This window comes from Astatotilapia calliptera, chromosome 3, assembly GCF_964374335.1.
Source record: "Astatotilapia calliptera chromosome 3, fAstCal68.1, whole genome shotgun sequence".
NCBI lineage: Eukaryota > Metazoa > Chordata > Actinopteri > Cichliformes > Cichlidae > Astatotilapia > Astatotilapia calliptera.
Genome location: NC_137424.1, coordinates 74,023,413 through 74,040,914, shown reverse-complemented (window position 1 = coordinate 74,040,914; position 17,502 = coordinate 74,023,413). Strand labels below are relative to the sequence as shown.

Here is a 17,502-nt window from a genome sequence, read left to right as displayed (position 1 = left end):
GCAGCTCTCACTGTGAGCTCAGACGTTTGTGGACACTCAGTTTGTTTGAACATAGTAAATAATCAGAGCTTCTCAGACTGTTTATGGGGACACCACCTGCCCGAGGGTGTACTGTGTCAGAGAGGTGGTGTATGGTGCTGGGTGTAGTCTCTCTGCTGGTTCACAGTTTTTACTGAGGAGCTGTGTTCATGTCAGGAAGGTTTCGTCTGATCACTGTGGTGCAGTTTGGTTTACTCTGTTTCTGAGTGTTTGTAGGATCAGTCTCTGCAGGTCACCTGATACCTGGCAGTGAAGTGTTTATAAATCAGCTCCGTCAGATTTAATCCAACAGAATAACATGTAAAACACTCCAGGGCTTTTACTCTGAAACTTTCTCCAGAGCTGTCTGGAGTTTTCTTACATTAAAATATTCTGGGATTACCAGACTGTCCACATCATGTGTCCTACCAAAACTTTCATCCACAAATATACCCTGACATTAAACCCAAATAGATCTGAGAGCGAGTCATTAGTATCAGTACTGTGTGTGTGTGTGTGTGTGTGTGTGTGTGTGTGTGTGTGTGTGTGTGTGTGTGTGTGTGTGTGTGTGTGTGTCTGAGAGAGAGATATTCAGGTAACTTACTGGGTTACTGCACATGCTCACACCTTTTCAGCACAACAGGTGCAGTTTGGTGTTTTACTGCCTCCTGCTGGAACAATGATGGCAGCTCTCAAGACTTTATTGGTTATTGTCATTTCGTGTTACACAGCCTGAAACGAAATACTGTTCCTCAGCAGCCTCTACAGTGCAATAACCAATATATTTTAAAAAGAATAAATACAGTTTAAAGGGAATAAGTTTAAAAAAGAGCAGCAAAAAAGGCATAAATAGCTTAAAATCTCAGTTCTAAAAAAAACCTCCAGTTTTTATTAATATTTTATTATTTATCAAATTATTATAAACTAAAAATATTTTTTACGTGACAAACAACTTCAGTGCTTCGTCCATGACCTCCTGAAGGTAAAGGGCCCAAAGAGCCAATCAGCAGCTCTGAAACAGGAAATATGACTCATGGAGAAGTTCACAACAGTTTCAGCTGCCAATTGTACTCATCACCATGGAGACTGTCTCCATGGTGGAGGCAGAGTGACAGTGTTGTAGATGCTGCATTTTGAAGCCTCAGTGTTTATGTTGTGCCCTTAAACAGGGGAAATAGTGAGGAGAGGTGAAAGAGCGGCACAGACACGCAGCTCTCACTCTCACTCGTCTGTATTGAGTTTCAGAAGCAATACAACCAAAACAATATTCTTATGGATGCACTCAGTCTCAGGACAACTGTATCCAAACTAAGTCACTATTGTTCGCTGCATTAGCTGATGAGAATACTTTAGATAACATGAACTGTAGCATTAGAAAAAAACATCTTTTTAACTCGCACATGTTAGCTGACACAGTCACTAACTTTCCACAGCAATGAAATAATACTTTAAGTACTGCATGTCTTTCAGTAGTTAACTTATACAGATAGTAACAGAAAAATCTTCACACAATATGGCGGAGTAATAGCGAAAACTAGCATACACAGTGTGTTGATAGGAGTTATGTGGGTAGTTCAGCTTCACCACTAGGGGGCTGTCTAACCAAATTGTGATATATACTGTGTTGTAGAAGCAGCGGCAGGTTACGTTTACGTACATGGATGTGAGCCACGTTAAAAAAAAATAAAGAAGCTTGCTCACTACTACTGATGTTTTATTGAAAACACGACATGGTACCAGGAGTGAACCAGTAAAGCAGGTCATCATGGACAGTGTTAAGCCACCAGATGCCGTCAACTGGAACGGAAATGTGGACTGTGAGTGGCGAACTTTTAAACAGCGGTTTATGCTATACCTGCAAGCTGTCGGCCTAGATAGTAAGCCTGATACACGGAAGATTGCACTGCTTCTTACCGTAGCAGGTCCACAAGCGGTGGAAGTATATAACACGTTTGTGTTCGCAACTGCAGAAGACAAAGAAAAGTTTGACGAAGTAGTGAGAAAGTTTGATGAACACTGTTCGCCCAAAAAGAATGAAACATTTGAGAGGTACGTCTTTCGGTCACGTATACAACAACCTTCAGAGAGTTTTGATACGTTTCTGACTGACCTCAAGTTAAAGGCAAGAACATGCAATTTTGGACAGCTGCAAGAATCTATGATAAGAGATCAGATCGTATTTGGAATAAAATATATAAAGATGAGAGAGAGGCTTCTGAGAGAGGCGGATCTGACTTTAGCAAGTGCTGTGAAAGTATGTCATGCCAGCGAGCTCGCAATACAACATGCAAAAACCTTCAGCGGGTCGCCGAGGGAAATAGACACGGAAAGTACAGCTGTAGCTGCAGTGAATACACGGCAGGCAGGGCGCACGTACAAAAAAGAACAGAAAGAATCAAAAGACACTTTCTTGTGCAAAAGATGTGGCACAAAACATGGAAGGAAACAATGCCCAGCTTATGGTAAAATATGCAAAAAATGCAATGGACAAAACCATTTTGCCAAGCAATGTTTTTCAAAGAATAAACAAAAAGAAAGAGTACACACAGTAGAAGAAACTGCTCTTAGTGACACGTTTTTTGTGGGAATGGTAATGCAGCACGATACACCCATGGACCAACCTGCAGTCAGTACAGTGAAGCAGGACAAATGGACAGAGATGTTACCAGTGAATGGAGCCCTGGTAACTTTCAAACTGGACACAGGAGCCAAGGCTAATCTGGTGAATGAGCTGGATGTGAAAGCAATGAAAACGAAACCACACATATTCCAAAATAACAGTTTACTCCAAGCATATAATGGAGAACCAATCAAAACCAAAGGTAAATGCAGGCTCAGGGTAAAAGGAAAATATCACAGTCTGATGTTTATCATTGTGCCAGAGGGACATGAATCTCTGTTGGGAGATAAAGCATGTGAGCCCAAAAGTGTGAAAGAAATAGTGGATCTGTACCCAGACATATTCAAGGGGTTTGGAGTCTTACCCTTCACCTACAAGATAAAGCTGAAAGAAGGAGCTCAGCCTGTGGTTCATGCACCTCGACGTGTTCCAGCTGCTCTTAAAGACAAGCTCAAAGAGGAACTAGAGTGGATGGAGGCACTGGAAGTTATAAGAAAAGTTGAAGAACCTACTGAATGGGTTAACTCCATGGTGTGCATTAAAAAACCAACCGGCGCTCTTGGAGTCTGCATGGATCCGAAAGACTTAAATGCTAACATACAAAGAGAGCATTACCAGATACCTACAAGAGAAGAAATAATAAGTGAAATGGCTGGTGCAAAATTTTTTAGCAAACTAGATGCGTCCCAAGGATTTTGGCAACTAAAGCTTCATGAAGACAGTACAAAATACTGCACGTTCAACACGCCATTTGGGCGTTACTGCTTCTTGAGAATGCCTTTTGGAATTTCTTCAGCTCCTGAGATATTCCACAGGACCATGGAGCATATGATCGAAGGAATCGAGGGAGTCAGAGTTTATATGGACGACATCATTTTGTGGGGATCCACACTATAGCAGCACAATGAGAGACTAGTAAAGGTTTTGGAAAGAGTGAAACGTTATGGACTTAAACTGAACAGAGCAAAATGTCAGTTTGGCGTGGGTGACATTACCTTTCTCGGTGACAAGCTGACAGCCGAAGGCATCGAGCCGGACAAGGAAAAACTACGAGCTATACTGGAAATGCCACGTCCAGAAGATAAAAAAGGTGTGTTGAGAATCCTGGGAATGGTTAACTTTATTGGAAAATTCATCCCAAGCCTGGCAGCCAAAACAGTGCACCTGAGACAGCTTCTACACAATAGCTGCTGTCACGGTCCTGAGTCTGTGGACTCAGTGTTTTTCTGTTTGTATTAGTTATCTTTGATTTCATGATGTGTTTTGATTCTCTTGGGTTTGATTTCTGTCACTGTATCCCCTAGTTTAGTCCACGTCTGTTCAGTTTCCTGTTTTACTTTGAAAGTCTGTGTACTATGTCAATGTGTTGAGTTTTGCCTCCCCTTGTCTTGTCATGTCTGATGAGTCCCAGCTGTGCTCTCCTCCTGTTTCACATTCCCTAATTACCTCAGTATGTATTTAAGCCCTGTGTTTTTCCCTGCCAGTTGTTGCGTCCTCCACGTTTGTTGTGTGTGTATTCTCATTGTCTGCAATCTTCAGCATCTCCAGTCTAGTTAGTTTAAGTTGTTGTTTATGTATCGCCAAGGGTGACTCACCAGCAAATAAAGCTGTCGTTTAAGTTAATGTTTTGTCTCCGAGTCCTGCACGTGGGTCCAGCCACTGACAGCCACACAACTCATCGTGACAGCTGCAAGTTCAGATGGAATAAAGAACTGGAAAACGAGTGGCAACAACTGAAAAAGACAACAGAGCCAGTTTTGGCGTATTTTGATCCAAAAAGAAAAACAAAAGTGTCAACAGATGCATCGAAGGCCGGGATCGGCGCAGTGTTGTTGCAGGCTTATGGAGACCACTGGAGGCCAGTGGCATATGCCTCAAGAGCAATGACAGAGACAGAATCTCGCTACGCCCAAATAGAAAAAGAGACATTGGGGCTTGTCTTTGGATTTGATAAGTTCCACACCTATGTCTATGGTTTGCCAACATTTGTGGCAGAGACTGACCACAAGCCATTGATAGCCATAATCAAGAAAAACTTAAGTGAAATGTCTCCATGCATTCAAAGATTGATGATGAAGCTACAGCGCTATGATTTCAACTTGATCTACACACCAGGTAAACATACTGTGTTAGCAGATGCACTCTCTAGGGGCACAACCCCAAACAAAGAGCAAAGCTCCACAGAGATGGATGTAAATATACATGTAAACCTGGTAGCAGAGTCACTTCCTATGTCAGACAGAAAATCACATCAGATCAAGGCTGAAACACAAAAGGACTCTAGTCTGCAAAGAGTTATAACACTGTTGAATGGGAAATGGCCAAGAGGTGAATGCAAAACATACTACAACATAAGGAAAAAACTACCTGCTGGTTATTGATTACTTGTCAAACTATCCAGAGATGGCATTATTGTCCAACATGTCAGCTACTTGTGTCATAACGCGCATGAAATCAATATTTGCTAGACATGGGATACCACAGATTGTTCATAGTGACAATGGACCTTGCTATAGTTGTAGAGAATTCCAACTATTTGCTCAGGAATATCACTTTAAACATGTGACCTCAAGCCCCCTGCATCCACAGTCCAATGGGAAAGCAGAGAAAGGTGTGCACATTGTGAAACAGTTACTAAAGAAAGCACAAGATAGTAAGGCAGATCCTTATTTGGCACTACTGAGCTACAGAGCATCACCACTGGAGCATGGCAAGTCACCAGCAGAAATATTAATGGGAAGAAAACTACGGACCACTCTTCCTTACACAACAACCAGGAAACACAAACAAGTGAGAGATAAAATGAAACAGTCGCAGAAGAGACAAAAGATCAACTTTGACAAGTCTTCAAAAAGTCTAAAACCACTCGCACCCAATGAAGCAGTCAGAGTGGAAGATGCAAACATCTGGGAAAACAGAGCAACTGTACTGGAGGAGGTAAACCCAAGATCGTACAATGTGAAAACTGAAGATGGACTGATATTAAGGAGAAATCGGAGGAGTTTACTGTACACTCAAAAGACAATGGGACCATCGGAAGGACAGTGTGATGACAACACACCACCTGAACCAACAACACCCATGAAGGACAGTGTGGAGCAAAGAGACCAGTCACCCATTGTCAGAAGATCAGCACGCTCTATCAAGCCACCTGATAGACTAAACCTTTAAGCATATATATATATGTATATGTTGGTGTATACATATATAGCTAGATATATATACATATATCAAAAAGGAACTTTCTGCATTATTGTGTGTTCAGTAGTTTACACTGTCACAAATGTTTGTGATGTAATTCAAGCTATGCAATGTTAGGTATGTTTCCACAGTGTTGTTCAGCAGTTAACATCTAAAGAAAAGGGGATGTGTTGATAGGAGTTATGTGGGTAGTTCAGCTTCACCACTAGGGGGCTGTCTAACCAAATTGTGATATATACTGTGTTGTAGAAGCAGCGGCAGGTTACGTTTACGTGCATGGATGTGAGCCACGTTAAAAAAATAAAGAAGCTTGCTCACTACTACTGATGTTTTATTGAAAACATGACACACAGCAACAGAGATTAACTGGAACTTCTCAGCAAAATAGTCTGCAATTCACATCTTCCGCTACAATGAACAATGATAACAATGTAATAATCAACAGTAACACACATTTATACAGATTTGTGCATGACAGTTACATAAAAAAAGGGGAAATAGTGAGGAGAGGTGAAAGAGCGGCACAGACACGCAGCTCTCACTCTCACTCGTCTGTATTGAGTGAAGGAGGAAGCGCGCGAACCCACCTACTGGAGCCCTGAGGCATTAACAATGGATCGACGCACAATCAACCCAGGCAAAACTTTCACTACTTATCTCCCTCTATATTCCCACTGCATATTCTATTCGAAAACAGTCAAAGCAACAAATAAAACATTAATAAGGGCATGACATGAAATGTAAGGAACAGAGATGTACAACTTCAAAACTAATCAAATTTATGATCCACCACACGTGACTGCTCAGACCTAACACACTATGTGACACTCACACCTTGTGGTATGTAAATTGTATATTACCATAATAAAATACAAAATAACCATCTGTTCTCCTGGAGAAGGTATAATTTAATCAAACCGTGCAATTTACTGGCCCTGTGTGCATAAATGGTATCTTTGTTGTGTTGTGTTTTTGATTGTAGATACCTTATATTCTAATATTTTTATTTGCCACCCTCAGATTTGACTGTCCTGAAGCAACATGTGGAAGAGCCCTCCTCTCCAAGTCTAACAGATACATTGTCTGTCTCAACCACCAGCAGTCAGAGCAGTGACACAAGTGATGCCGGACTTCAAATGGTTCAGCCTCTATTGGACAGCATACATGCAAGAAATGTAGATACAGTACTTAATTGACTTATACTTGACTCTTTAGTTGCCATTACTTGAAAAAGCTTAAACACGAAGATAAAACAGATTAGAGAAAAATAATTTAATATAGTATTTCATGTAGTTTGCTCTGCAACTGTAGTGTGTAATAAGACTTGCTCTCTCTCTCTCTCTCTGTTTTTGTTATGCATGTTAACCATGAAACGTGTTTCCATGATCAGTGTCCTGCTATTCAGGTAAATGAAACCACTTCTAAGAAGATACTGGTCCTAGGAAGGGAGAAAGTAAGACATTTCAAATGTTTTGATGCCCAAATGTCATATGGGTGTGATTCACAATTTTATGTTCTGTGAGAGAGTTGCATTACTTAATTTGTTGGCTTGATGGAGACTTTACAGAGTCTTCCTCGCGTTAACACTGCATTACAAGAAGTGCTTATTCTGTAGTCATTTTTTTCCTTTAATTCTGTTTTTTTTTTTTTTTCGCCCAATGTTAGGCCTATCTGACCTCAACTGTTTAGCTGCCAATAATGGTGGATATTATGCTATTACAGTACTGTTACACAGAATGTATGTTAATCCATGCAGCATTCATATTTGAATATGTTATTTTTGATAAATAAAATCCATACATTCATAATAATCAGAATTGTGTTTTTGTAGTAATTTGCACCTAAAACCTAAAACTTTTTTCAATTGATGAGTAACACTACAAAAGAGTTAATATCAAACTTAACTCTAGTTATGAGTTAAATTTTACTCTATATGGTAGTAGAAATTTCACTCCGTGAGAGTTTAGTTTTAACTCCTATAAAGAGTTGAAAAATCAACTCCCGGAAAAGAGTTACTCTAACTCTGCACTAGAGTTCATTTGATGGTCACGCATGTACGCTCAAATGTAGTTAATCTGAACTCCCTGAGAGTTTATTCCAAAGACCAGAATTTGCTGTGTAGCACAAACCCTGTGCCTTGCTTTATGAAGGAACCAGTTATGAGACAAACTGACTTGCTCAGTTCGAGCAGCAACATAACACTGCGAATTTCAGTAAAAGACTGTCGGCTCTTTCCAAAGTTCTCCTTTCTGTATTTCACTGCTTCCTGGAAAGAATTTCTGGGGAATCTACTCTCCATCCATTGTTTCAGACGCGGACACTGCTGACAAAGTAGATCGTAAAGCAGAACAATGCTACTGAAAAGTTGTAAATAAGCAGAACCTTGCGCAGAAAAGAGGTCACAAAGCTGAAGTTTCTGCTGACAACAGCTGAAGAAGCTGAAATTTGTGTTGAAAAGACTTTTAAAAAAGTTTAACTGCAAACTGAAAAAGAAATGTTGCCATCAGCGGGACTTAAAACCCAGGCCCCCCACTCTGAGAATGGCTGCTCATCTCACTGAACTAAGACACAGCTCACTATGCAAGAAAAATCAGTGATCACACTTGTCATGTGGTCCATTAATTTCAATGGGCCAAAAAATTGCAAAAACAGCTTAATATTTCAAACGGTATAACCGTTATGATCACCAAAATATACTGCAGTCTTGCGTAAAGATGAAGTGACTTCGTACAGCCCCGATTTGCAGACGCTGTGCGCAGAGGTTCAGGAGCAGAAGTCCCATTGTACCAGGGCAGACCCGACGATGTTTACATGAACACGCTTTTTAGCATTTCTCAATTGACCACTTTTGACACATGGTTGCTGCACCCACTGGGAGATGGATTATGAGTTTCTGAGAATTTCAGAGATCCTTTGTGTTAAGTCTAATTGTTGAATGTTATCATTATGCTTCTTAAATTTGTAAGGTCTGAGTTCAATCTATAGGATCAAGACATTCCTTTGTCTCTGACCACTGTGCTGGGAGAGGCTTTTATTGCAGATACATCGTATCTGGAAAATCTGTTTCTTGTGATGTTGCTTCCTGCTTATATGACCCTTTTGGTCAGCAGGAGGTCACACACACACACACACACACACACACACACACACACACACACACACACACACACACACACACATTCTCACATGCATACAGATGTTTACACACACACACATAGTGCCTTGTCTTAGAACCATTTGGGGGGTTTTACGTGGGAGGTGCTGTGATGTGTATTGTGTGTATTGTGCTAGCAAGTAAAAGATGTTCATCTTGTTTTTGTCGTTAACAAGAATACGTTTCTAAACCAGCAGGGCTTGTGGAAACACAGACCCAACACTTACAGATGAAGGTCATGTGAAGGTAGGTGTAAAGCATCTGGTTTACTGTTGGCTGGTTTCATCTGTGAAAAAACAGCATATGAAATGAATTCAAGAGAAGCTGTCAGGCTTTATCTTTATCCTCACAAAGAGGAAGTGTATTCAGTTACTCTCCTCTACTCTGATTTCTTGTAATTTACAGGAAGTTGCTGAATACCTGATGTGTTCATGCAGTCAGTGACTCTTGGCTTTATTCTAAAACTGTCATTCTCACTAATCCAGTCAAGTTTTTGTCGAAGATTGTTTGACAGATAGGAGATGGAGGCTAAACTCAGTATTCTGGGGATAAAACTTAAACTCAAGAGCAGCTTTAATACTCCAGTGATCGGTCTGTCCGCACAGCAGATACAGGTTCATAATTTTATCAACACATCCATCCACAGATGTAAATCCAGAGCAGCCATGTTTACCCACAGCATTATATTACAGAGGAAGATGTATATTAGTTGCTCAAAGACACTTCAAAAATAGAGGTTTGTCTGTGATTGCAGGGACAAAAACAATGAAAAAAACGCATTCAACAGGTATATGTGTAAATCTTTAACCCTTGTAAATCTTTATTCAATTCAATTCAATTTTATTCATATATCACCAAATCACAACAAAAGTCACCTCAAGGGCTTTATTAGCCCTTACATTCTGCTCATATTCTGCTTTCATGTGTTAATGTAATGTACTCATGTGTTTATGTGAGTGTCACTGACCAAGTTCTGTATGAACCACACATTCAAACATTTGCAAATATGTGATATCTTGATAAACCGAGCAGATATTTGAACTTTCCACAGCTACATTCTCGCCTGAAAATATGTTAAAAGTTTATTTTGTGACCCAGAAAGAGTAATAAGAGTGATATTAAAAACTTAGTAGCTGCCGACATTGTTGAAAACTGGAATTGGCTGGGCCGCGCTATGAATTCTGGGATATGGTGGGCCACAAAGGACACACCCGACCCATCCTTCAAATTCGGGGAAAAGGAGAAGAGATTTGTCAGCTGCATTCGGAGAAGTCTACGAATTTGGACAGCCTTCAGCACGTCGCTGTGACATAATCGGCCTACAAATGCAGCCTCAAGAGGATGCAGCCCATGAATTTGGACACCCCCTATAACAGTTTGTAAAACCTCTTAAGTCTGATGAGATGGATTTACAAACTAAAAAAATGTCAAGCAAAGAGAAGATTTTTTTTATACAAAGTGTTTTCCAGTGGGCTGTACTTAAGGAGGAAAAAGTCACATGAAGCTAATAAACAATCACACCAACATAAAAGAATTAATTTGCCTAACCTAAACCAACACAAAAACACTCACTGATCCTGACATTAGAGCTCACAAAAATTCATGTATGTTTGTAACACGGTTTGACTTTGTGTCAGTAAATCTCATGAACAGCCTGAAGATGAATAAACTGTAGTTCAGAGTCACTGACAGCACAGACACACACTGTTGGTCTGAGTGTGAGCATGATGATCATCAGAGATGTCTGCTGGATGTTCAGGAAAGTTCATTGGTGTCTGTCCTTAGATCGTCTGACTCACAGTTCATTTCTGTCTCCTCCTGTCTGACCTGCAGGTGAGAAACAGGTGTGAGGTGTCAGCTGTCAGTGAAGAACAGAACAGAATCCATCCCCTTTTCCCTCATAGCAAGCAGGTCTGGCCCGGATCTGGTATCAAGCCGGCACTGCTGGCTGACTTCTGGCACGATAAGACGTTTGTCATCCAGATATGGGCCAGTCATGCCATATCTGGCTCGATTGTGGTTTGGTTTATGTGGCCCAGGCTCATAGAAAACAGGCCTGGCCGGGATCCAGCATCAAGCTGGCACTTCTGACTGACTGGTGTCATGGCAGAGTGTATGTCAACCAGATGTGCGCCAGGTCTGGCAATGCGACACTATTTATGTTCCTATTTTCCTATTTTAGTTAGAAGACCCAAATGCCATGTTGCAATACTATACCGCAATGGTAGCCAATGTTTCAAGTGCACGTTTGACAGGTTTGTGAGTGTACACTTTATCCAAAACCTAGTGAGGGTTTACTCATCTTTGCCAGTGAGTGGATGTAGCTCAGGCGGTAGAGCAGGTCACCTATTGATCGGAAAGTTAGTGGTTCGATCCCTGGCTTCTCCAGTCTGCATGTCATGAGTGCGAGCATATATGAATGTAGTTAGGAAGCACTCAGTTAAGAGAAAGTGTGTGAATGTAGCATGTTGCATAGAGCACTTTGAGTAATCTGGGAGAGTTGAAAAATGCTGTATAAGAATCATTCCATTCACTGTCTGAACAAAGTTTTGTCATGTTGCTTTTGCACTATTATGCACATGTTGTTATTACATGGCTTAATTAAGGTACACATTAGGCTGAATTCTGGGACCAGAGCTGAAAGTGTTCTGGGACAGCACAGGGCCAGCAGTGTGTCTGCAACTGGCCTTGTGCTGGCCCATGTGTGGGTCACCAAAGGGTCGTCATTCTTTGTGGTATGTGGAACATGTGTAAGCACATTGTGTGGCCCAGATTCGGGCCATGCCAATTTTGCTATGTGGATAACAGGTCTAACAGTTCGTTCAGGGTCGGAGGTCATGTTGGTTTCATCCAGCTGATATGCAGATCTGTGAGAGCTCATTAAATAGTGATGGGATTTCCGGCTCTTTTTAGAGAGCCGACTCTTTCGGCTCCCAAACGGCTCTTCAGGTTGTTTTGTTGCTTTAATTAATTTATAATTAACAACAATATAAAATTATGCACAAAGGGGATAACTAATGTAAAAAAAGTGGTTTTATTTATATATGTTTATATATAAATATATACAGTGGCCCCTACAGACAAAGCACGTACAAACTCCAAAACACATTTCTAGCGTGAACTGAACTTCCAAAACAGAGCTACCTAGATCACTTAAATTACACAATTGAAAGCGTGTATTGTTTGTGTATTTATACACAAATAATATATTGTTCATTTACCTGTTACTACAACACACCAAATCCGGTCATTGGTACATCCTGGCTTGTGTAGCCACTAGGTAACAAAAGCTCAACACTGCGCCTAGCGTCCTGGAGCACTTCTGTTTGTGTTTTGTACGTGTTTTGAGTTTTTATGTGCTTCTGAGTTTTAATGTGTTTTGGAGTTTTTACGTGCTTCGGGGTTTGTACGTGCTTTGTCTCTAGCAGCCACCGTAAATATACTTTGATTTATTCACTCCACATAAAATGTAATAAATATATCATATAATACAAAAACAACTATTCACATTTCAACTTTTAACTTTAAATTTTCAGTTTTTTCTTTTTAAACAAATTTAAAGTGAAACAACACAAAACACTGCAAACCACAACACAATTAAACATAATTTATAATATGAAAACAAAAAGATGCATATTCTCTGTCATATGGGCCTGCATGAATAAACTTTCTGAATCCTTTATCATCCGCAACTGAAAATAGTTGTGGATGATTACTATACCTTTCTAATGTGATGTTGTTGTCCTTGGCTCTCTTTCTCTCTCTCTCCCTCCCGCTCTGTTCCTGTGCTACTTGAGTGTAACTACTGCCCCTCCCCCCTCTGCCCAGCGCAAAGCACAAGGCTCGCACGTGGAGTGAAGCGGAAAAAAAGTGCGAGAGAAAGGGTGAGAGAAAGAAGAAATAAAAAACCATGGCTCCCAATAAGGAGCCGGCTCGTGTCGTTCACTTCAAAGACCCGGCTCTAAGAGCCGTTTCGTTCACAACCGACACATCACTATCATTAAAACATGCCTGAGACTTTTGGAAGGTCAAATCCTCGAATTTCTGAAAATGTGTTTGTTTATTATGAGGCTGGAACATCTGAACCTTTGATTCAGTGACAACAGCTCTGTCACACCAAACAAACTACACTGTTTACATAATTTACAATGTTTATATATGAAGCACTTCAAATACTAGGATAATAATACTAAAAGTGCAAACTGAAAGAGGATTATTTTAACACCTCAGTGAGCTCAGTGTGATTGTGTCATTAACCCTGATAATTATTGAATTAATTATCTTTAATTTCCTAATACAGTTGTTACACAGGCAAACTGGGGTTTGTCAGTGTACAAAGATCAGCTCGTATGTTCTCAACCATGAATGAATTAATTTTAAAACAAAATTCAGAGGAGATGATGATGTAAGAGAACAACAATTTATCACAGCTGGTCCAGATGTGTCAGGGATCACTGATGATTTCAGCATGAGAGGTTCAAATTTATAATGTGATCAGTCTCCTCCAAAGTTTGTAGAACGATCCAGGCAGTGATTCTGGAATTTGGAAACTGCTTACAGATCAGTAACTTTGCTCAGCTGGTCTCAGGAACATTACAGCAAGAGGGCAGAAACTAGAGCTGGGCGATATAAATTTTTTCATATCACGATATGTTTTTTTCATTTCAGGCGATAACGATATATATCACGATATAAGCCAAATAACTATATTTGTAAGATTTAAATGTGCCGTTGCTCACAAGTAAAATGTGAAATAATCAGCAGCTTGTTTTTATTTAAATATTTATTTCCCATAATAAGTTCAACAGGGTAGATGTACTTAAGGAACATGAGACTTTTTCAGATAAATAAAGGCAAATATTGCAAACTACACAAAAGGCAGCCGCTAAAGCGTCTAAGTTTCAAAATAGAACAAACAAAACAGACTACTAAATTGTCAATACCACTTAGAAACAAAATATTAATTCTAAAAATAAATCTTAGTTTGTTTTACAGAAGAACAGACTGTTACGGTCGCTGACCTCTAGTGGCTCTCCCTCTGTAGAGGAGTGTCTTTTCTCCTTTTCTTGTGTTGCAGGTCTGCCTCATGAGCCACAGCTGAGGTGTGTTCCAGCTCGTCAGCCACGGCATATAGTCTGCCATCCTAAACTGCCACACCCCTGCCACTTCCCCCATTTTTGCCGGAGCTGTGAGCTGTATTGTTTTGGGCAGCGGGCCTTAGTGTGTATGTGTGTGAGACCTTAAACTCTGTGGAACTTTGGTTTTCTTTCTTTCATTGTAAGCAAAGGTTGTGCGATTGTGTTAATTAGTTCATTGTTGTGGAAGCAGGTAGGGGTTCTCTGCCATTTTAGTTTCAACTGTTTTCTCCTGTTTTTGGTTAGACAGGGAACTCAGCCATTGTATCTTGTTTTGGTTAGTGAGTACTTGGTTTGATTTCTAGCTAAAGGGGGTGTTTTGTTTGTTTTGGCCTTGGAGACCCTGAAGAAAAGAGCTTCCCTGTGTTTATTTTTACTGTAGTAGTTTTGGGCAATAAATCATGTTTAATGACATCTATTCTCCAGTAGTTCATGTGTTCTCTTTCACTTTGTGTTACCCCTCACCCCAGTCAACACTTCATTTGTAAGTGGGGCGTAACACAGACAAAATTGACTAAGTTTTGTCAATATCAAATCAACTGAGAACTAAAAGGAAATTCTCAATCTCTCCTTGTTGTATAGCTTAGCTTTTCAAACAGTTTTAACAATTACTTTAGTCTGACAAAATCCCAATGACGAATTAGCGCTTCCATTCAGAGATGAGCATGCACCGGTTTATTGTATTTCCAGACTTGCTTTCGGCACAATTTACAGTGCACGCTACTCTGTTTTTTGTCAGACTTGAAAAAGCCGAAATACCTTCACACTACGGAACTTCTATGGCTCTTCCGTTCGACAATCTCTCCGGCATTGGAACCATCATCTGTTTTCTCTTCGGTAACCTTCGGTCACGCTCTCAGTGGATTTTTCTCTAGTCGGCGCACTCATTTCCTCCATTACCCGGGCGGCACGGCGGCTGGCTGCTTCCCAAACAAATACACATGTGCGGCTTGGCACTTGGGCTGTACGTAACAAGTCACGTGATGTGATGCTGCGGCTGTGATTGGTTCGGCTCTGCGCTACTTAATTTAGATTGGCTGTTTTTTTTTTTTTTTTTTTTAAAAAAAAGAGTACAAGAGAGATGAGGCCTATCGCAATAGTTTAACTTTTCTATCGAGAAAACGTTATTTTGCAATACATATCGTTATCGTTCTATCACCCAGCTCTAGCAGAAACACAGCTACAGTATTTTGCCTTGATTTAAACATGGCAGACTGACAACAAACACACATCAACAACCAGGAAGCAGCTTCACCTCTGATCACACACACTCAACTCTATGGGCTCAAAATGTGGTCATAAATAGATTTGTGTGTGCGTAAAAAAGATTTGTGCGTGGACTTAGCCAAAACAAACCCCTGCAAGTTACAACTACGAATTTTGACCTTATTTTTCTTCCTGTCATCTGATTGGTCAATGTCATGTCAATCACAAATGTAACAATCCAATCAGAGAACAGATGGGTTTGGCTGTCAGAGGGGCGCTTTTTTGAACTGCAGGTCCTTGAAGGGTAATACAGTTTGAAGCTGGACGATCTCTATATAAATATCCGATAGCAGCTAGGTCCCCTAACTTTCAGCAGCTGTTGAAAGGATAAAGTTGTGGTATATCAGTGGTTAGAAATACCATTATTACTTTAGGATTAGTTTAACACAACGTCAGGGCTGACCCGGGACCATTGCTGTGAGTCACAGTGCGCAGCATAAAAGTCCTTTCACATCGGATGCAGGATGTGCTGCTAATGCTAACTGCTAACTAAAAGCAAAGGATCCAGAATTTGTTGCTGGCTGCTGGGCTCTGTGGGTTTTTGCAGCAGCTCTACCTGTACTAGATGCACCTGCTCCTTGTCTTTTCTATCTCTGACTTTATGTCCTCTACAAGAGCTGTGGCTGTGGAAGTCCCTGTATTGAACACGTAGTCCTGTGACACAAAATCACCAAACTCGGACGACCACAGATTGTTTTCCTTCGTGGTGATGAAGGAAAACACTGGGTTGGCATGTAAAAGGGCATTTATTCCCTTCAAAGACCTGCAGTTCAAAAAAAAAGCGCCCCTCCGACAGCCAAACCCATCTGTTCTCTGATTGGATTGTTACATTTGTGATTGACATGACATTCACCAATCAGATGAAAGGAAGAAAAATAGGGTCAAAATTCGTAGTTGTAACTTGCAGGGGTTTTTGGGCTAAGTCCACACACAAATCTTTTTTACACATACAAATCTTTTTTACAAGTACAAAATATTTATGACCACATTTTGAGCCCAAACAACTCTACTCACTCACCTGGAGGATCAACAACAGTCAGGGAGATGGAGCTGATGAGTTTCCATGAGTTTGTTTCTGCCATGAAGCCATAACACTTGTATGTTTCAGCATCATTAATCGTCACATCCTTCAAAATCAAAGACACGTCTCCATCCTTCATCTGTCTGTCCTGCAGATCCACCCGGTCCTTAAAAGATGGATGCTGGCTGTCTGGAACAAAGTAACCATCTCGGTACAAAAGCACATATTCTTTCTTCAGGTCATCTCTGCTCCACTCTACAGCTCTGATGTTGTTGTGTGGAGCTCGACATGTCAGAGTGACGTCCTGTCCAGACTCAGCTCTGATGGTTTTCTGGACTGAAAGAGGAAACAACACAGAGCAGAGAGGTTAAAGGTCAAAGTACAATTATGATCAGAATGATTGACTTTAAATATTTTGTTTATTTCCTTTGACATTTGAGTTTTTAGTCATGTTGGATTTAATGAACCTCTGAACATCCAGCAGGTCATCCATACAACAAACACACATCAACAACCAGGAAGCAACTTCACCTCTACTCACTCACCTGGAGAAACCCTGAGGTAGATGATGCTGATGAGCTCCCATGAGTGAGTTTCTTCCATGTAGACATGACACTCATATGTTTCAGCATCATTAATCGTCACATCCTTCAGAATCAAAGACGCATCTCCATCCTTCATCTGTCTGTCCTGCAGATCCACCCGGTTCTTAAAAGATGGATGCTGGTCGTCTGGATCGAAACGACCATGCTGGTACAAAAACACATTTTCTGGCAACAGGTCAGCTCTGCTCCAATACACACGTCTGATGTTTGGAGATCGACATGTCAGAGTGACGTCCTGTCCAGACTCAGCTATGATGATTTTCCGCTCTGAAAGAGGAAACAACACAGAGCAGAGAGGTTAAAGGTCAAAGTACAATTATGATCAGAATGATTGACTTTAAATATTTTGTTTATTTCCTTTGACATTTGAGTTTTTAGTCATGTTGGATTTAATGAACCTCTGAACATCCAGCAGGTCACCAGTGACCCACTGAGGGGGAATTTTAGCCTCATGCTAAACATGCAAAGTGTCAGAAACTACA

General features: G+C 40.6%; 1 protein-coding gene across 1 annotated transcript in view; it reads right to left on the bottom strand.

Annotated features, from left to right (window-relative positions):
* LOC113017823 (butyrophilin-like protein 2) overlaps positions 1-17,502 on the bottom strand; it is a gene marked incomplete at its 5' end in the record, with an annotated part of 237,182 nt that overhangs the window by 70,724 nt on the left and 148,956 nt on the right. The window contains one exon of the mRNA XM_080299199.1: positions 16,961-17,287. Within this exon, the coding sequence (XP_080155325.1) occupies positions 16,961-17,287 (327 nt within the window). The remainder of the gene's footprint in view (positions 1-16,960; positions 17,288-17,502) is intronic.